We start from the raw sequence: 19,723 nt of genomic DNA, 5'->3' as shown, positions 1-19,723 counted from the left end.
CCAGGCTCTGTTTGAGCTTTGAACACCCCGGGTGGCATTGCCGAGCAGAGTACAGATCAGGCTATGTCATTGTTCGGTGAGAGGCTTGGACAGCCAACCAGATGCGCCAATTTGAAGGATCTGCTGGCGATGCGGATTACGACATTACCTGCAGGCTCTTTCCACAATCTGTCCAATCGTCGTCTGTGACTGAAGCCATGCATGTCATCAGCCCTCCACAGCTGCATGGTTACTCAAGGTGCTTATGGTGAGTGGCGAAAGTACAGATTATGCCATTGATTCCACCATGGACCTAGGGTTCGGCGTACAAGGCGATTAGGAGTGACGATAGTTACCGTAGGATTACTGGCCGGACCTGGACAGTTCATGAAAAACCATTGGCTTTAAGAACCAAACTGTATGTTTATCATTCTTTCCTTAATCCCGTATTTCTTAACTATATGTGATTTCACGGGACAATGTGAGAAACGTGAACAAGGGGATATACATTCTATACTAGAGTATCGTGTCGCCGAATATTATGTATAAGACCATCGCCCAGGTTGCCTGCTTCCAGCGAGATATAATCCCTGACTCTGAAAAGCGTCGAATGTCGATGATTTTCTGGGCACATGTTATAAGGACTTTGAGAACCCACGGCACCGCCCCTCCTGATGCCAGGCTTACCAATGCTTCCACAATAGTCTCCATCTCTTCGCTCCATCCATAGAGGTTTGTTTCGAACTCTGTGGCATCATCGATAACCATATACACGACAGTTCCACAAGGAAGTTGGCTCAGGAGCTTTATGAATAAGCTCCAAAGCTGCATGCCGTCATGGTGTGGTATACCCGTCAACAAGTTGGCGCCAATGGTTGGATGAACCTGGTCCCTGTACCCGAGCTAACCGAATTCTACCACGAGTTGTTGTATACTTCTTGACGAGGTAGATGTGTGTTTGACGGTAAGAAGGTTAAGGGAATAGTGGCTACGTGACGAACAGGGTAAATATTCTTTAACCAAGTCATAGTGTGGGCATCGATATATCTCCGAGGTAAGGGCGTTTTCCAGCATTCGTGTGCCTGATGAGCACCTATATAACTTCGGTATTCGGAGAACCATAACATAGACAGTCGTCCGCTTGTGGCCCAACATCCTTGACATCCCTTTCACAGGACTTCACCGCCTTTCTGTTCTCACGGAACGAATCAAACCAAGATAACTCCCTTTTTGGAGGGAAATCGACAGAAAGTCTGCCATGGTAAACACCGCTACGCCCAATGGAACCAAAACTCCCTTAGTGACACCAATTTGGCGTTGAGTGCCCGTATGCCCAATACCCAAAGCCCAACAAACGCTTAAAATTCAACCGTCCAACTCCATCCTGTACCTATTAATCCGTTTCGTCCTCGGTGAGTTCAGTTGCTTTGTGTGTGTGTTCAAGTTCGTGAAACAGTGACCTCCGTGGTCTTCATGATGATGATCGAGTCCCTCTTGGAATGAACATCCGGCAGTATCATCTCCTGGCTGCCGTTCAAAAAACTGTGCCGCGTACTCGCTGGGCGTCTGCGGGGCCGAGTCCACGCCGCTCTCGTCGCTGGCGCTGCCGTCGTGCGGCGGCAGGCCGAACTGCGGCGCCTGCTCCGGGTCGGACCAGCACTTGCTGCTGCGGTAGGGGTTCTCGCCGCCGAAGCCCATGTCGCCGTGGCTGCTGCTCCCGCGCAGCCCGAGCTCGGCCTCGATGTCGAAGCTGGTGGCGGGCGCGTCCCGCTGCCTCCTCCCTCCGGCGGGCGCCGCTGCGGTGACGTCGGGCGCCGGCGAGTGGCAGCAGCTCTCGTTGGGCAGGCTGAACCACTTGCCGAGCAGGGGCTTCAGGGCCGGCACGCTCGCGGCCATGAGCGAGACGTTGGCCTCGAGGAAGCCGAAGAACTGGATCCAGTGGTCGAAGGTGCGGTCCGCGTCGGTCCAGAAGGCGGCCTGGCAGACGGCCTTGGCGACGGCCATGGCGACGGCCAGGTAGCCCAGGCTGAAGATGGCGACGAGGTACAGCTGGACGCGGCGGTCCAGCTTGAGGGACCAGATGAGCGGGAGCGGCGCCGTGGCGAAGCAGATGTCGGTGAAGATGTTGCAGGCCGTGTTGAAGAAGCCGAAGCGGATGTACACGGACTCCGGGTAGCAGCTGGCGCCGATCTGGTGGTTCCAGAGCCCCTCGATCGGTTGGCAGTAGAGGACGACGCTGAGGCAGCCGAGGGCCCAGTAGAAGCAGGTGAAGCCTGGGTGGTGTGTTAGCACAGGGAAAATCGCCAAGATCCGGCTGTCGTGAGCCTTACCGATCAATCCGTGGATGAGCTGGCGGAAACGCTTGTTGGTGCTCAGCCTCAGCAGCGAACAGCCCACCGAGACCTTGATGGAGGCCATGCCGATCGACGACACCAGCAGGCTCTGCACCCACGAGAGCATGTTGTACATCATGATGTCGTCGTCCGAGAGCGTCTCGGTGTGGTGTCCCAGCCCGTGTTGCCCCTCAACAATCAGTATGATCATACCTCCGCCCAGTGTGCATAGCTGATTGCATCAAATATGGTCAGTTATCATATCCCAAGTGTGAAGGCAAATACGCAAGCAAGGCAACGGCAAAAGCACTCACAGCTCCCGTGATGATGAGAGCGTCATCTTTGCCAAACGACTTGACCAGGCAGGCCCGGGTGTAGACGCGGCAGGCGACGAGGATGAGGGCAAAGGCATGGAAAGCGGCAGAGACGCCCAGGATGCGTGGGAGGTGGGTTTCGGCTGCCCGCGCTGCATCTATCGCCATTTGACTACATCAAGACCAATGCAATGCCGGGCGGTGGAACGGTCAGGATCGGGGGCGGGCGGCAGTCGGCGGAGTTGCGGGTAAAGAAAAGAAAGCAAGTTCTTCTTTTCTCGGCTTGTTGGAATTGGAAATCCCTTTTTCTTAAACGAGAGTGGTGGTGGTGAGTACCGTAAACGAGTGACTGGTAGATTAGACGGGAAATAAAAGAAAGATCGGACGAAAATTGGTCGCTGGGAAGATGCAACTCGACTAAAAGGCTAGCTAGATGGGTTGGGTAGCAACAGACGAAAAAGAGATCGACGGGTTATAAGGCGAAGGGTGTCAATGTTAAGTCGCACTCTTGGACAGGGAAACCCAACTTTCCAGCTTTGACATGGGAAATGCAACGCAACCCCAGAGAGAAAGAAGACCAGACCTGCCAGGCACACACGCACACACACCGCGGCTCTCGCTGCAGCTGCAGCTGTACCCTGCGCCGCAGACACACATGATACATAAGTTCATCCCGTCTTCCTGTTGGACGACCCCATCCCTATTGCGCCGATAAGGCTCCACGGCCCCGGCTCTTTGGTTCTGGCGCGCCATGGTCGATTGACTCGATTTGAGGGGGTCACGGAGGGGGTCGCTAGGGTCAGACGCCAGATGCGTGCAGGACGCCTCGAGAAAGCCCAGAATGCGCGCGGTTCACGAGCTGCTAGGCGGCTTGGCATGAAAAAAACCCATGGGCGATTCGTCACTTGCAATCTCACGGACCATCGATACTAACGTAGGTGAGGGTGTCGCCCCTGGTCCCTTCACAGCACGGTGAGGCTTGGGACAGGGGTCGCGCATCCACCATCGCTCGGTACGGGCCCGTGATTGGCCCGCGGATCCTCCGGGACGTTGGCTGACCCCTGAGGGACGTTACCATTTAGTCGGTCCGGCCCGTATAAAAGAACTGGGACCGAATTGGCATAATGAACACCCCCCGTGGAAATGCCCAGAAGAGGCGCACGGTGCCAGACTGCATAGGATAATATGGTGCAAACCCCCTCTCCCCCCTCCCCCTTGGGGCAGTTTCGACAACCAACTGGCCAACAGGTTACGTGTATTTCTATTGTCCGGTTCGAGATGCAACGGTCAGGCCGCATGACCTGGCAGCTTGGACCCCGTGACCAGAGACCCGGCACGATATATTGCAGATCGTATGCCATTGAGTCATGTACAAGCCGAATTGGTAATTCATCGTGGGGTTGGCAGCAATGCAGCCATCATGCAGGTCCAGGATGCAGGCCTTGAAAGACGAATTGGTAAAGTTTGGTTCGATACAGACCAGGGGGTTTGATGATACACGTTCACCGCTGCATCCAACCAACGTCTGGCCTGGTCCGATCATAACGACACCACTTGCTTGTTTCGTCACAGAAGAGAAGAAACTGGAACAATACGCAGCAGTGGTCGTGCCATTATGCTGATATACAAAGTATTGACTGTGTGCACCAACCAAGGGGACATGTGGATGCTCTCGGCGGCGGCTGTTGCGAAGTATATTCATGAGACCCCCTGAGTTTTGGCTGGGTGGCCCAGAGGGAGGCGGTCAAACCAAACTTCGGCCAAGAAGATCGCCTCGGCATTTTTCCATCGTCGCATGTGTAATCCTTCGGTTGCCGGTGTCCGGAGAGATTATCACTCATGCAAGGCATCCAGCACAGTTGTTCCGGAGATCGGACTCCCTGTAAGCCTTGTGCCTTGATCAAGTAGGTAGGCGCAATGCGGCACAGGGCAATGGCAACATGTCGCCAACCGTCGTCTGCTCCACCATGGCTGTCTCTAAAACAGGATATGCCCTCGACAAGCACTATGGTTCTTCCGGTGGTTCTTCCGACTCATCAACTATACCTACACCAAGTTTGCGAGTCGACTTCAGTCACTCTGATCGGCCTCTTTGACCCACTCACCCCAAGCAGGTAGTTGCTAGATGAATGAGCCGCACCAATACGAACAGATCCTTTCATCAGATAATGATTATCTTGGCATTGGGGGTGCGCATTCCAGGTTCGTAATATGGCCTTCCGCCCGCGGGGGAATTGGCATACTCATACAAATTACCGCTCCGTCACAATGCGGGGTCTGGCATGTTGACAGGGGGTTGACCAGCTCCTGGCATCGAGATGATTGTCTAAATGCCCCGGGGAATGGGGTCTCACAGATTCGAAACAGCCCTGTATAAATGACATATCGAAAGCCACAAGGCGGTCTACATTCCCTCATGATATGATATGGGGCCGGCAAACAAACGAGTGAGCTTCATGGGGACAGAAAGAATAGTTCCTCTTAACGACTCAATCCATGAAGTTACTCTCCCGCTGGAAAGTGATATGGTTGAGGTGATGTATGACTTTCACCCTATCCGCACTGGAGGCTGCTGAAAGGTACCCCAAGACACACAAATGAGCTTGTACCATGTCAGAAGTGGCGCATATCTAACTGCTGAAAACGAGGCTGACGTCAAATATAGGAATCATCTAACGTGCAATCTTACCAGGTAGCAATATCAACCAGTAATATCCCCACAGCCGGACCGCGGATGCCCACTCAATAACCGCCACCGTCACTCCACCAGCGTGCATATTAACCTTACGCAGGCTACTCACGGCACCAGGGAATTTCAGTCGTCAACAAGTACTTACTTCATTTTCACCAGGAACAGGAGAAAAGAAGAGATGGCGGATATAGGGAGTGACATCCCGTGAGCGAGACCGCCCTCCTTCACCTTCACCCGAGGAGGGAGTTTGACGACAACGATGGTGGCACAGTACCCAAACTGGCTCAAGAGCCAAGACGACATCGTTAACGATATAGCCGCCGAAGCGACACGAGCTCGACTGGTAATATCATTCTCCGCAGGCCGCCAACCGCGTCCGTCCCCTACCATAGGTAGCAGAACGACCCAAGCCCCGGGCCTAGTTAGCCCAGGGCACGGGGAAGAGGCTCGCAGTGGGCACCATCGAATGACACCCGGGCGGTGGCTGCAGTGCGACGTGGACACCTAGCTGCGCCTCGAGCCCGTTCCTTACGGCGGCGAGGCTGCTTGATCTGGAGGCGGACGCCACGTTGCGTATGTATGATCAGGCACGCCGGGGCCTGTGCGGCTCAGGCCAAGGCACCGTGGGTAATGACGGCAGCGATGTGTGCGCACTCGCCGGCCAATGATCTGGCGCGGTATCCTGGGCACCACACAAGACGCCATGGCCCGACCTGCTGGATCGAGGCTGCACCCAAGATTGGGGACCCAACGAACACAGCCAGTGACCTGGGAGCGGGTGACGCGATCTGGCATTGCATCAGCCGAATTCCGAGTTGTGTGGTGTTGTGAGAGGTATATGTAATTGTGCTGTGCCTATGCTTGATGGCAGTCAATTCAGGCAAAGCCCATTGCGGCTGTGCTGTCGATGCCTTGCAACAATGCGTGGCATAGTAGCACGCGAACATGCGCAGTACGTCGTCAAGGGTTGCAAATGTGACCGAACGACGGGACATGTCCCGATCTCAGGCTAAATGCAACATTCTCTGCAGGCCCGTTGTACCCCAACTTGACCCCCTGTTGACCGGTTGGAGAAGCTGTGGCCCCAAGCTTTGCGGTCTTCCAAAATGACATGAGTTAGGCTTGATTCAATCTGACCGGTTTAGTTGCAGCGCTCAGAGATCTAGGCGGGTGTACGGGCGACTGACAATTCGAGATCTTAGTCATCTCCAGATCGACCATGATGAACATATCGGAGAACGAATATCTCCCGTCGAACATGCCTTGTGCTTTTTCTCTCGTCTATTTCGGTCGAGTCGGTAAACGAGCCGAACGACGCTGTAACCCCGCGGCTTGTCCAGGCCGCTAAGTAGAGGTTGTGCGGGGGAATAGCTGCATGTCTTGGCTAGAACACCACGACCATGATCCACCACCCACGACTCGACCGACCGACTGGTATCATCCGGCTTGAGAAAACCCGCGAACCAGCTTCCGTTACCAGAAGAACGTCTTCCTGGGGAACCAGGGGCCTTCAATTCAGGCACATACACCCTTGGCTTCTCTACTTACTTCCTCTGCATGTGACCCCCTCCATGCAAAATGTTGTTGTTACGACCCTCCTCACCGCGGTCAAGATGCGCTGCGGCATATTCAGCCGACTTGGCAATCTGCGTGCATACATAAACATGCCATCATGCTACACCACCAAGGCTCTCACGATGGATGCCTCCCGTTCTCGAGTCAAGCGACCACTTACATCAACACCAGTGAGCCAGCCGGCTTAAGTCGCCTGCGACGGTGAAACCAGACGACAACCAAGCCAACACCATCATGCGTGCTCAGCTAGTCAAGGCAGCCCTGTCGCTTCTAGCAGCGACGGCGGCTGTGCCTCTGGTATCCGCCTTGGGCCAATTGCCCGTAATCAGCTTCAACGACGTCCCCGGCGGTTTCCCGCTCGCCGGCGGACCCGTCGCGAAACCCCAGATTCTGGTGTCGGACAACGAGTACTGGGGCGTCGTCCGCGCCGCCGGCGATCTGGCCAATGACTTCGGGCGCGTCACGGGAAGCAACTTCAGTCTCAGCAATGGCGAAGTCGGGGCGCGCCCGCTTGCATACGAGTACCGGCCCATCACCACCAACTACACCGTCGTGAGTACTACTGTCGGGGCTATATCAGATCAATAGCTGGCCCAACAGCCCGACTAACCTTGTGAAACTCGTCCTTTGTAGTACTCGGTGAACAGCACGGAGTACTTCTACGGTCCCAACTACACGGACCCTTCAGCCAAGGACACCGTCATCATCGTCGGCACCATTGGCCACTCCAAGGTCATCGACGACCTCGTCTCGAGCGGCAAGCTGGACGTTTCGGAGATCGAGGGGAAATGGGAGTCTTTCGTCTCGAAAGTCGTCGACGATCCCGTCCCCGGCTGCCCGAAAGCCGTGGTCGTCGCCGGCAGCGACCCGCGCGGCGCCATCTTTGGCATCTACGACATCAGCGAGCAGATCGGCGTCAGCCCGTGGTACTGGTGGGCCGACGTCCCCGCCAAGCCGCACAAGAACATCTGGTTCCTGCCCGACGGAAAAGTCCAGGGCCCGCCCTCGGTCAAGTACCGCGGCTTCTTCCTCAACGACGAGCAGCCGGGCCTGTCGGGCTGGGTGAGCCGGAACTACGCCGATACGCCCTACGGCGTGGGCTACAACCGGGACTTTTACCCCAACGTCTTCGAAGTCCTGCTGCGGCTCCGGGCCAACTACCTCTGGCCCACGCTCTGGGGCTCCATGTTCGAGATCGACGACCCGGCCAACCAGCCGCTCGCGGACGCGTGGGAGGTCGTGCTCGGCAGCTCCCACACCGAGCCCATGATGCGGGCCCAGAACGAGTTCCAGACCTTCTACAGCAACGCGGGCCTGGGGCCCTGGGCCTACAACCTCAACAACGAGACCATCGACGAGTACTTCGTCTACGGCGCGCAGCGGGCCAAGCCCTACGCGCGCAACAGCCTGTGGACCATGGGCATGCGGGGCACGGGCGACACCGCCATCGAGGGCCTCGGCACCGACGTCATCGTCGCGATGCTCGAGACGCTCGTGCGGCACCAGCGGGCCATCCTCGCGGACGTGCTCGGGGCCGACGCGGCGGCCGCGGCGCCGCAGCTGTGGTGCCTGTACAAGGAGGTCATGTCGTACCTGCAGGAGGGCGGCCTTGCGGTGCCCGACGACGTCACCCTGCTCTGGGCCGACGACAACTGGGGCAACGTGCGGCGCGTGCCCGTCGGCGCGGACGAGAAGGGCCGCCCCCGGCGGCGCCGGCGTGTACTACCACTTCGACTACGTCGGCGACGTGCGCGACTACAAGTGGGTCAACACGGTCCAGCTCGAGAAGACGGCGGAGCAGATGCAGCTCGCGTACGCGCACGGCGCGGACCGCGTCTGGGTCGTCAACGTCGGCGACCTCAAGCCGCTCGAGCTGCCGCTCGGCCACTTCCTCGACATGGCGTACGACGCGGAGCGGTGGGGGTCGATGCCGTGGGCGAGTGGCTGGCGGCGTGGGCGGCGCGCGAGTTTGGGGACGGCGACGATAGGCGCGCGGCGGACATCGCCGACATCATGACGCGGTTCGGCATGTTTGCGGCCAGGAGAAAGTTCGAGCTGGTCGAGCCGCACGTCTACTCGGTCGTCAACTACCACGAGGCCGACGCGGTGCTGGGGCAGTGGGCACGGCTGGCGGCCGATGCGCAGAGGGTCTACGACGGGCTGGACGAGGAGGCGAGGGCGGCCTACTTCGAGATGGTCCTCCACTCCATCCTGGGGGCGAGATCGTGCACAAGGTCCACATTGGCGCCGCGAAGAATGCCGTCTACGCCAGTCAGCGCCGGAACTCGGCCAATGATCTCATGAGAGAGGTCATGTCGGATCTCGATTCGGATGGTAATTTGACGCAGAGATGGGATGACCTTCTTGATGGTAAATGGGCCATGATGATGGACCGTAAGTCCAAAACCCGCCAACCATGTGAGCGAAAGGCTGGCGGCTAACCAATGACAGAAACTCACTTTGGGTTTGATGGCTACTGGCAGCAGCCGATGCGAAACGTTGCTCCAGCGCTGCAGTACGTCCAGTCAGCCGTCGCGTCGGTCGCAGGCGGAATCGGGATTTCGGTAGAAGGCTCCAACGCCACGATCCCTGGCGACGACAAGTACCACGCCAATTCCGGCAACACCTTGGCTCTGCCGCCTCTGGACCCGTACGGCCCCTCGGCGCGGTGGTTCGACGTCTTCGCGCGCGGCCCCAAGTCCTGCGACTGGTCGGCCCAGGTCGACACGCCCTGGGTCAAGCTGTCGTCCTCGAGCGGCACCGTCGGGCCCGGCAACGGCTCGGACTCGCGCGTGTTCGTGTCGGTGGACTGGGCCGCGGCGCCGCGGATCGTCAACAACACCATGGCCAAGATCAACTTCACTTCGGGATGCGGGCGCGCCGGCTTCACGAAGTGGTACAGCCAGCCCATCGTGCAGGTGCCCATCAACCTGCGCAGCGTCCCGGCCAACTTCACCACGGGCTTCGTCGAGTCGGACAAGTATGTCGCCATCGAGGGACCGAACTACCAACGCATCTACAATCCCTCATCGTCTTCTAACAGCTCGGGTTCATCGGGGAAGAATGTAACGTACCGCTCGCTTGCGAACTATGGCCGCACCTTCGGAGGCGTCACGCTCTGGCCACAGGACACCCCGCCCCAGACGCCGGAGACGGGCCCCGCGCTCGAGTACGACCTGTACCTCTTCACCAACGCGAGCAAGGCCAACGTGACGCTGTACCTCTCCCCGACCCAGAACTACCTCTCGGACCGCAACCCGCTCCAATTCGCCGTATCCCTGGCCCCTGCCGGAGAATCCTCCTCCCCTCTTCCGCACCGTCCCTAGTCAAGACGCAGGCCTTCGTCGGCGCTAGCGTGGGCCAGGACATGCCGCCCGGCTGGGGCGCGGCCGTCGCCGACGCCGTCTGGGGCCGGCATCCGAGCCACAACACGACGACCACCTGGAGCGTGCCGCGCGAGGGCGCCTACGTGCTGCGGGTCTGGGGGGGCTGGCGCCCAGCGTCGTCGTGCAGAAGGTCGTCGTCGACCTCGGCGGGGTGCGGCCGAGCTACCTGGGGCCCGCCCGAGAGTTTTCTCGTGGGGCGGGACGAGCGGGGGGCGTTCGACGGGGGTTGAGTTTTGCTAGGCAGGGGTCGGTGGTGGGTGGGTTTGCTGGCGGTGGTAGGGAAGGGAACGGATAGTCGCCGCGGGGGATAGTGGTTCTCGTTAGGTGGGAGGAGCGACGGCGGCTTTGGTGGTTTCGGCGGTGGGGTTTGATCGGGGAAAGGAGGTCGGGATTCGATTTGAAGGGGGAAATGGTCGAGCAAAGTACTGGCTGAATCCAAAGACGCAGCTAGCAAACTGAACGCGAAGTTTAAGCATCGGACCTCAAGCTTGCCCCTTGCATTAAAAACCCACTGGCATCCGGGGGTTAATGCCGGCCATCCCGCAATCCTGGTTCTGCTGCCAATGATCCCATAACTGACAGACCCTGGAGCTCCGAGTTACAAATTGGGGATCTCAGGCGAACACCCAGAGTTGGGATAGTTTCCATCCCATCCTACTCCAATGCAAGGGCCAGTCGTTATGAGCGACCAAGCACACTGGGCGACGACTGGGATGGAGATCTTGCTTGTTCTGTCTCGATGAGATGTTGCTAACATACATGCGCAAAAACTCAGCCATAAGTCGGCGCGTGGGGGTCGTGCTGCTTACATACAGTGGACTGAAGCGATCTTTCCCAAGTGAAATCTGAGCTACGATGCATGTAAGCCACGAAGATTCCGGTTCCACCAACAGGCACGAGAAAGAGCGATTGCTCAATTACGTCAATACTAAGACTCGGGCTTCAGCAATCAGCCGTATAAATACGGTTGGAACTAGTGTGTAAATTCCGTCCCCGTCGCCGTGCCGGGTGCCGCACGACTGGCTGCATCGATCGTATCCATACCAGTATGATCGTGTCCTTTTTGTAGTAGATCCTAGCTCTTCTTACGTCCTTTTGTTATTTTCAACACCAAACAAACCCCCGTCTGTCTGTGCACCACCACACGCATTTGATCCGAGAGGTCCGAAAACATGCCTGTCCTACCCCCAAAGTGCTTGGCAACTTGGCACTGCCACGCTTACTACTACTACAACAAGCAGGAATGTCAATATCCAGTGCATTTGATCGTCCAGTAGAAGGAGCCGGCAAGGTGGTTTTAGCACGCCCTTTCTGCTTTGCGCGGGAAAGGGCAGTTGTCGCTAACATATGTACGCAGTCGCGGCCGCCCCCCCTCACTTTGCTTACTGCCTACCCTGGCAACTTACATGATGTACATACTTGGCCACGCAGGGCTGAACCACCCTTGTTTGATTGTTGCTTACCTCGCACTCGCACTCGGCCCCCGTAATATTGCCCCGTCGTATTCGTCGTATGCGGCTGCTGTCGCCAAGCCAGACCGTAGGTATGGTCTGCGCCAATGATGGGTGTGAATGAATGAGACCTACTTACTTAGGTAGGCAAGTGCATTGAAGTATATGGATTGATGGATGTGATGTGTCGGAAGGTTCGAAAGTCCCCGACTGAATCCCAAAAGCCAAGCCTCAAGTAGATAGGTAGCCAACGGGCAACAACCAGTCGCCAGCGTCAGCGTCAGCGTCAGCGCCAGCGCCAGCGCGTGCGCACGTTTGGAAGGAACGTTCCTTTGGTAAAAAATAAATACGCTCGCCCACCCATCCCGAACGGTTCCTGGATGATGCTGACACCTTTCGGGCTCTCTCATCTTCCACATTCTCTCCATTCTGAATTGCAGACATATCAACATAATTCGTAATTACATACCTACTGTATAATAATCCAACATACCTTACTACACTCGTTTTTGGTGATTGCACACACCCAGCAGCCAGACGGCAAGACGAGAAGCCCCCAAAGCCAAGACAAGCCGGAAACGAAACGACAAGAAAGATGGCCCAGTTCAAAAGGACCAACTCGCGGTTCCGCGGCGCCATGTTGATGATCGCGCAGGCGATGGTGACGCTCATCGTGATCCTCGTCTTCGCCGTGGCCTTTGCGGTGCAGGCCGGGACCCTCACGATGCCGGACTGGGCCGACACCTGGCAGGGCGTGGAGCCGGAGCTGCGCCGCACGTACGCCGCGTCGCTGCTCGGCACCATCACGCTCCTCTTCATCCTCTTCTTCGGCACCATCGTCATCCTGATAGTGCGGGAGAACCGGCGCGGCACCTAATATAATAAGGCTGTAAGTGAGGCCCGAGGGAAGGAAGTCGGAACGCGGGAGGTCTCTGCTGGCTGGCGAGCGCCCGAGTCGTCAGCCGGCATGTTCTGGGCCGGGCGGGCGAGTAATGTTACTTTGCGGCGGTTTGTCAGGGTCGTCCTATTGGTTTACCGCCAAGCGCCAGACCGCCAGACGTCCTGGCCGTCAGCACTGTCGAATCTGGGAGATGCGAGATGCGAACGTGCGCAATATCGTCGACGATGTACCATCGAGTTCCTACGGGCATTGATCTGTTGAGGTTTGTGAGGTCGTCGGTGCTTTTGAGGGAGCCCAGGTCCACCTCCATTGCAAGACCCCTCTCCCCCACCACCAACCCTGCAGCAGATCGAAACGAAGTAACGCCCGAGGGAGAGAGAGAATGATGCCGACATCGCAACATGCGACTTGCGACTTGCGACAAAAAAAGAGACCAACACCGATTGCGCGCAAAACCACGTCGTCTCATGATGAGATGGCAGCTGCATGGAACAGATCCGCCGCCTATGTCAAGCTGATCGCACGATTCTTGTCAAGGACGATCTTTTGACGTAGCGGTGAATTGACATCAGGGAGTCAACATCCTGGGAATTTGAGCTTGGGGCACCCGGCGGGTTGTATGGTATTTCTGCCCTCATCCGATCCGGGCCCCGGGAATCATCTGACACCCACCAGTTTTTGCGACACGTTTTGCGGCTCTAGTCCGGCAGGACTTGCGCGCCAGCAATGCCGCCGATAGTGTGGTGTTGAAGAAATCCGATAAAGGAGAAAGCCTCAGGGGATACGACCTGCGAGGTTATCTATTCGTGCCACCTGAGTGCATGCAGTAGCATCGGTAGGGGCGTTTGGGAGGGACAACATAAAGCACGCCCGGAACTTCCGCGACAGAGGTGTGTGTTGCGTGTGGGCTTGGAGTAATAGTGCTAGGATGGCGGGAACTAGCACGTAGTAGATATGGCCTACCAGTATTGTACACACACAGAGTCATGAGCATGGGAAGCTGAAAGGCAGCTGGTGTTGTTGACTTGACAGCCAGGTCAAGTCGCATCATGGCGGTCTCCCTTATCATACATACTTAGTTTTAAATAATCCAATGTTCTAGTATCAACTCTATTGGACAACTTCTACCTGACAACATGCAGTATCGATCGGCATTTGAGTCCACGTCCACGCCCTTCGCGAGAGTGCTGCTACCTCTTCTATTTTCTGTTAGATTACCCCGCGTGAAGAAGTGCGAGGAAGAGGACGACGATTGGCTTGCAGCAGCGCCAAGCCCCGCCCTACGAGCGGGTGCGACGGCGCGCAGCTGATCTCGGGAGGCACTTGGGGGTTAGCCTGGCTTTTGCCTGGATGCTAGATTTGCCGGGGATGACGGCGTTTCCTCCAACCTTTCTCATGACCATGGACCCCCTTGACCCCCATGCCAGATCAGCGAATGGAGTTATACACCGCTGTCGGCCCATCATTGAAACGAACCCTCCCATCCATGTGTCGTTGCTTTTAGTGATGGACGATAGGTATGGGAGGCCTGAGGAAGAGAGGAGGGCTCGGGAACCGGAACCCGTGTCTTGAATCCATGTACATACATAATCGATGCCGTGCCACTACCAACGTCGCGAGAGAATTTTAACTTGACATGACACCACACCATCCATCCTGCTCAATCCCCTCTTGCTCTCCCATTGAGCATTGTTGTTGTTTCGGGCTTCCTTCTTCATTAGAGTGGCCGGCTAGGGACTCGAAGGGTGTCGTAGCGAACAAGAACCTTTATCTCTTTATTCACTTCTTCGCTACTGTCTGCCTGCCAAGCATCGTCATTCGAACAAATCACCACCATGGCGGCGGCCCCGACGACCCAGCACGACAGCGACGGGCCAGACCCCGAAAAGGGTTCTTCTGCGGCCCAGATCGAACCCAAAACCGGCGCCACAGCCGTCGTTGACGCTGCGTCGGAACGACGCGTCGTCCGAAAGCTGGACTTTCGCATCGTCCCACTCGTCTCGTTCCTGTGTAAGTCGTCCCAATCCGATTAATTGATGCCAAGATTTTGCCCCGGTGCATCCGCATCCACACCACCGTGCCGTACCGCGCTCCATTGTGGCTAACCACAAAACCCCACGGGGTAACTTAGTTCTTCTGTCTTTTCTCGACCGGTCCAATATTGGGTAAGTCGCGCATACCAGTAACTTCACACATCTCGGCAACTTCCCTCTTATCCATTCGGGGCAAAAAAATCATAATGAACTGCCACATGAAAATGAAACGAACCATTGAACCGTGTGTTTTTAACCTCGTCTTGCTTCTAGAAATGCGCGCATCGCGGGCATGGAGGAGGACCTCGGCCTCGACGGCGGCGCCTACAACTGGCTGCTGACCATCTTCTACATCCCCTACATCCTCTTCGAGTTCCTCATCGTCATGTGGAAGGTCCTGCCCCCGCACGCCTGGGCCTGCTTCATCGTCCTCGCCTGGGGCGTCGTCGCCACTTGCCAGGCCGCCGCGACCAGCTGGGACGGGCTCATGGCGCTGCGGTTTCTGCTGGGGGCTTGCGAAGGTGAGTTGAGTTCGAGGGGAAGGATTCGTCGGGAAGAAAGAAAGGGTCAGTCAATACGTCAACTGGAGAAGTGGCTAACATCAGATGAAACCCCCGACAGCCGGCTTTGGTCCTGGGATTCCCTACTTGCTGAGTTTCTTCTACTTGCGCCACGAGCTCGGATTCCGCTCGGGCCTGTTTCTCGCCGGTATGTAACGGCATCGTTGTTCTTTCCATTGAAGATAGCTGGAGATATGAATCTGCGAACCCCCGATAAAACACGACCACTAACACTCATGCGCCTCCCCTCCTCATAAAGCCGCCCCCTGGCGACCTGCTTCAGCGGCGCCCTGGCCTACGGCATCACGTCCGGCCACCCCGACCCGCCCAACTGGCGCCTCCTCTTCCTGGTCGAAGGCATCCCGACGATCCTCATGGCGCCCGTCGCGTACTTCTTCCTCCCCGACACGCCGCAGCACGCGCGCTTCCTGACCGCGGACGAAAAGGCCGCGGCGACGGCGCGCGGGGTCCGCCAGGTCGGCGACGAGCCCGCCGCGCGCGTGGGCGGCCTGCACTGGCCCGACGTCGCGGCGACGCTGCGCGACCCCAAGCCCTGGCTCACGGCGCTCATGTACTTCAGCTGCAACGTCTCGTACGCGTCCCTGCCCGTCTTCGTCCCCACCATCCTGAGCCAGATGGGCTTCAGCGGCGTGACCGCCCAGGGCCTGAGCGCGCCCCCTTCTTCCTGTCGGCCTGCCTCACCGTCCTGACGACCTGGGTCGCGGACCGGACGCGGCAGCGCGGGCTCGTCATCATCGCGCTCTGCCTCGTCGCGGGCGCGGGGTACGTCCTGCTCGCGACGTGCCGCGGGGTGGCGGCGCGGTACGCGGGCGTCTTCCTCGCGGCCGCGGGCGTGTTCCCGGCCATCGGCAACATCCTGCCGTGGGTCATGAACAACCAGGGCACCGACTCGCGGCGGGGCGCGGGCATGGTCATGCTCAACGCCGTCGGCCAGTGCGGCCCGCTGCTCGGCACCAACATCTTCCCCGCGCGCGAGCGGCCCTACTACGTCCGCGGCCAGGCCGTCTGCGCCGCCTTCATGTTCTTCACGGCCCTGCTCGCGCTCGCGCTGCGCACGCTGCTGCGGCGCGAGAACCGGGCGCTGGACCGGCGGTACGGCACCCTCGACGAGCAGCGGGCGCGAGCCGCCACCGCGGCGGCAGCCCAGTCGTCGCCGGAGGAGACGGAGGAGGAGGCGGCGGTGGAGAATTACGGGCCCATGTTTCGATATATACTTTGATGAGAAAAGTATGTAGTAATTCGATTTTTTGGTAATTCGATATTGCCCATCCGTCCCAAACTCCAAACTTTTAAGCGCCAAAATGATGTTGAAACAGATTCCTCTCTATCCCTTTTTCGTCCGCAACGAATATAGGTTATCGTTGCCTCCTCGCTTCACCGCGCACCGTGCGCTCGGGATAGCAGCCAGCAGAGGGGGAGCCCCGAGTGCGGGTCCGTCTCGTTCACGCACTTGAACCCGGACGCGCCGCGGCAGTTGTACTCGATCTCGTCCAGCTGGCCGTCGCGGCATCTGATCAACTTGTTGTTGTTTCTGGGGGAACGTGTTAGCCGGTTCTATCGTCGGTGTTTAAGCCACACGGCGAAGGAAGAAGGAAGGACTTACCCGCAGAAGACGCTGCCGGTTGGGCGGTTGTCGCATATGGCGGTGATGTTTTGGCCGTACGCCAGGACGCACAGGGCGAGCGAGAGGAGGAGCGTGAGGAACTGCATTGCGACTATATCTTCGACGGATTCAAGACTTGAGAAAGAAACGGACGTGGTCGGAGTACAATGAGTAAGTAGATAGGAGCTTGTTTGGTTGTTCTACGAAGATGATCTTGCTGCTCCTTTCCGTAAAAGGGAAGCGAGCAGCGAGCGTCCTTTATATTCCATCGTCGAGCAGTTCAGTCAGTGTCAGTCAGTCATGGGCATAGCTCGGCAAACCAAGCCGCCCAATGAAACGAGAAGACAGGGCCTCCCCTCCCCTCCCCTTCCCTCCCTCGTATGGTCGGATTTGACAGGCCTTCAGAATATTCTCCGTATCGAAAAGAAAAAGCGCAGGCGCCAGCCAGTCAGGGCGTCCCTATGAATAGAATGAATCGACTTAAATCGGCACACCATAACCGTCTGTCGGGATCAATCAAAGACCACTTTCACTTCTCTTTTGGCCATGGATCCCTGCAGCAGATCCACCCCCTCGGGACCCCCACCCACTGGCAGACTGGACTGATTGATTCTTTTTGCGCCCGCGCCAAACCGCACATGCACATGCCTCTCGCGCTCGATGTCTGGAAAGCAATCTGCCAATCTGCAGAAGCCGAGGACGGACACTTGCTCGGTGGACACACTCTCTCGTACCTGAAAGTGGCCGATTTCCTTTTTTTCCTCTTTGGTCCTTTCCCTTCCTCCTGTGTACCCACCTCTTGCCGCAAACCCTTCAACCTTTCACTGCCCATTGCCGGGTTGCCGCCCGTCCCAGTCCCTCGGGCGGAAAAAAACATCGTGCGTTCAAATGGTCAAACGATGTGTGGTTGGTCGAAGAGGCTGAAAGGGTTGCAGTGCAACCCTTCTCTCGCTTGCTCTTCCACTCTTTGCCGCGCTTACCGGCAAAGTCCCCCCGGCACAGACCTCTAGCGAGCCGCAGCATGGGGCTGCCAATGTCACGGCCAGAAACACGACCAGGTCCAGTCAGTCCAGGACGAGGGTGGCCAGTGTGTTTATATTTTTTATTTTCCCTCGCGCTCGGTGCCGGGGGTGGAGAGCATTTATCGTCGCTTAGCGGCCGGGCTCTCTCCTGTGGACAGCAACGGGCAGAGATTAAGTATTGGCAATAGAAGACTGTCGCAATACGAGGAAGGGGGCTGTGTAAAAGATTCCAAGATAAACATTTTCAATAATCCATTGTTAGGGGCAATCGGCTCTCATTAGAGTTTTGTGTTAGGAGTTGATACAACAGTTGCATTGACGGGGTGGAAATCTGAATAGTTGCATGGAGATAGTGTTCGCATTAGAGATGCATACTTGGATAACAAATGTATCAATTATTTCGATGAATACATATGTAGAATCAAACAGACTCTTAACGAGAATGCAGATGCGATAAAAACCTGGCCGCGGACTGCTAACTTCCCACAGGCCATTGCGTGACCTTGAGTACTGTGCCATCCTCGTCGTCGCCGTCGCCGCCGCTTACCAAGAAGTCCCGTTGACCAGATCGTACCCGTTCCCCTTGTCGAGGGCCCGACGGTACGCCGGCCGCTGCCGGCACCGCTCGCACCAGCGCTCGACGGCCGGGTACTTGTCCAGATCGACCTGCCTGCCCGCCGCGGCCCATTCGACGAACCACTCGACCACGAAGTCGGCGCGCGTCGGCTCCGGGCCGCCCATCAGGTACTCGCGCGCGTGCTGGCTGGCCGTGCTGCTGCCGGGGCGATGCTGCCCGTCGTCTTGGGCTGGAGCAGCGCCCGCTCCAGCTCCGCGAAGCCGTTGTCGAGCTCCCCGTCCAGGAAGGCCTTGCGCAGCAGCAGGTTGAACCCGGCCGCGACGGGCCACAGGAAGAAGGGCGCGTGCTTGACCAGCATGCCGAGGATGAAGGCGAACATGATGGCCGGGTTCATGGACGCCGCGCCGAGCGAGACGAGCTCCTCCTCGCGCACCAGGTCGTCGGCATCATCAGCAGCAGCAGCAGCAGCAGAGGACGACGCCGGGGAGGGCAGGACAGGACGGGCGACTTGGAAGCGGCCCTGGGCGTCGTAGGTGCGGATCAGGTACAGCGCGATGGCGCTGCGCTCGGTCAGGACGCGGCCGGAGCGCGTGACCAGCACGGGCGACTTGCCGCGCGGGTGCACCTCCTTCAGCTCGGGCGGAGCGCGGCCTTTCTTGCGGCGGTAGGGCACTAGGTCGTAGTCGACGCCCAGCTCCTCGAGGAGCCAGAGGATCGACTGCGATTGGGAGTCCTGGCGCCAAAGGTCAGCCACAGTCACGTTCAAGCGCTGCATAAGTCTTATTCATATCCGTCTTATTGAGCTCCACATACATTGAGATGGTGCAGGGTGGGCTTTCCGTCCGACATCGTGGAAACACCAAATGGCAGATGAAGCGATTCCGGTTGATGTTGATAGCGGGGTTGCATACTTGTGAAGGCGGCAGCTTGAACGACAGCTTAAATGGAGACGGCTAGGGATCCTAGGTTAGTCGGTTTACCAGGGTCCTCACAGTTCCAAGGCAAGTTTCAGCACCCTCCCGACTGTAACCAGTCGTTTAGCGGAGGGGAGTGCATTGGGGACGCAAGGAACGGGAAAAGCAAAAAAGTATCGAGTAGCATCATAACAACCTAGATCCATCCGATCAAAGCATGTTTGATAACTGTATAGTATTTGGTCTGTCGCTTAGCGATTTGATCGATCAGTTCCTGCCTGCCAAGGCATCTGCACTGTACTCAGCCGTCTTACAGCTTTGCGCGGGGGGCCAACCAAAAGCCAATTGAAGAATACGGGCCA

The 19,723-nt window shown here is 57.6% G+C and overlaps 6 protein-coding genes across 6 annotated transcripts; 3 read left to right on the top strand and 3 right to left on the bottom strand.

Moving 5' to 3' along the window:
* Positions 1–1,372: 1,372 nt before the first annotated feature.
* Positions 1,373–2,794, bottom strand: PG997_011972 (uncharacterized protein; the record flags this gene model as incomplete). Its single annotated transcript, XM_066816287.1, has 4 exons — positions 1,373–1,404; positions 1,485–2,252; positions 2,310–2,544; positions 2,627–2,794. The coding sequence occupies 4 exons, from the start codon at positions 2,792–2,794 to the stop codon at positions 1,373–1,375; spliced, it is 1,203 nt and encodes a 400-aa protein (XP_066661979.1).
* Positions 2,795–7,127: 4,333 nt separating this feature from the next.
* Positions 7,128–10,509, top strand: PG997_011971 (uncharacterized protein; the record flags this gene model as incomplete). The annotated part of the gene is made up of 7 exons (XM_066816286.1): positions 7,128–7,445; positions 7,527–8,612; positions 8,656–8,816; positions 8,882–9,089; positions 9,116–9,287; positions 9,345–10,165; positions 10,225–10,509. The coding sequence occupies 7 exons, from the start codon at positions 7,128–7,130 to the stop codon at positions 10,507–10,509; spliced, it is 3,051 nt and encodes a 1,016-aa protein (XP_066661978.1).
* A 1,816-nt stretch (positions 10,510–12,325) lies between these two features.
* On the top strand, positions 12,326–12,607 carry PG997_011970 (uncharacterized protein; the record flags this gene model as incomplete). The annotated part of the gene is made up of 1 exon (XM_066816285.1): positions 12,326–12,607. One exon carries the CDS (start codon positions 12,326–12,328, stop codon positions 12,605–12,607), a length of 282 nt encoding a protein of 93 aa, XP_066661977.1.
* Positions 12,608–14,466: 1,859 nt separating this feature from the next.
* On the top strand, positions 14,467–16,464 carry PG997_011969 (pantothenate transporter liz1; the record flags this gene model as incomplete). The annotated part of the gene is made up of 6 exons (XM_066816284.1): positions 14,467–14,641; positions 14,763–14,796; positions 14,938–15,185; positions 15,286–15,376; positions 15,484–15,874; positions 15,895–16,464. 6 exons carry the CDS (start codon positions 14,467–14,469, stop codon positions 16,462–16,464), a joined length of 1,509 nt encoding a protein of 502 aa, XP_066661976.1.
* A 155-nt stretch (positions 16,465–16,619) lies between these two features.
* PG997_011968 (uncharacterized protein) lies at positions 16,620–16,955 on the bottom strand (the record flags this gene model as incomplete). Its single annotated transcript, XM_066816283.1, has 2 exons — positions 16,620–16,776; positions 16,849–16,955. 2 exons carry the CDS (start codon positions 16,953–16,955, stop codon positions 16,620–16,622), a joined length of 264 nt encoding a protein of 87 aa, XP_066661975.1.
* Positions 16,956–18,413: 1,458 nt separating this feature from the next.
* PG997_011967 (uncharacterized protein) lies at positions 18,414–19,296 on the bottom strand (the record flags this gene model as incomplete). The annotated part of the gene is made up of 3 exons (XM_066816282.1): positions 18,414–18,596; positions 18,623–19,180; positions 19,261–19,296. The coding sequence occupies 3 exons, from the start codon at positions 19,294–19,296 to the stop codon at positions 18,414–18,416; spliced, it is 777 nt and encodes a 258-aa protein (XP_066661974.1).
* Between the last annotated feature and the right edge of the window lie 427 nt (positions 19,297–19,723).

The sequence above is a fragment of the Apiospora hydei genome (assembly GCF_038363865.1).
Source record: "Apiospora hydei strain CBS 114990 chromosome Unknown utg000009l_segment0_segment0, whole genome shotgun sequence".
Classification (NCBI taxonomy): Eukaryota; Fungi; Ascomycota; class Sordariomycetes; order Amphisphaeriales; family Apiosporaceae; genus Apiospora; species Apiospora hydei.
This window is presented reverse-complemented; position numbering and strand designations above follow the sequence as displayed.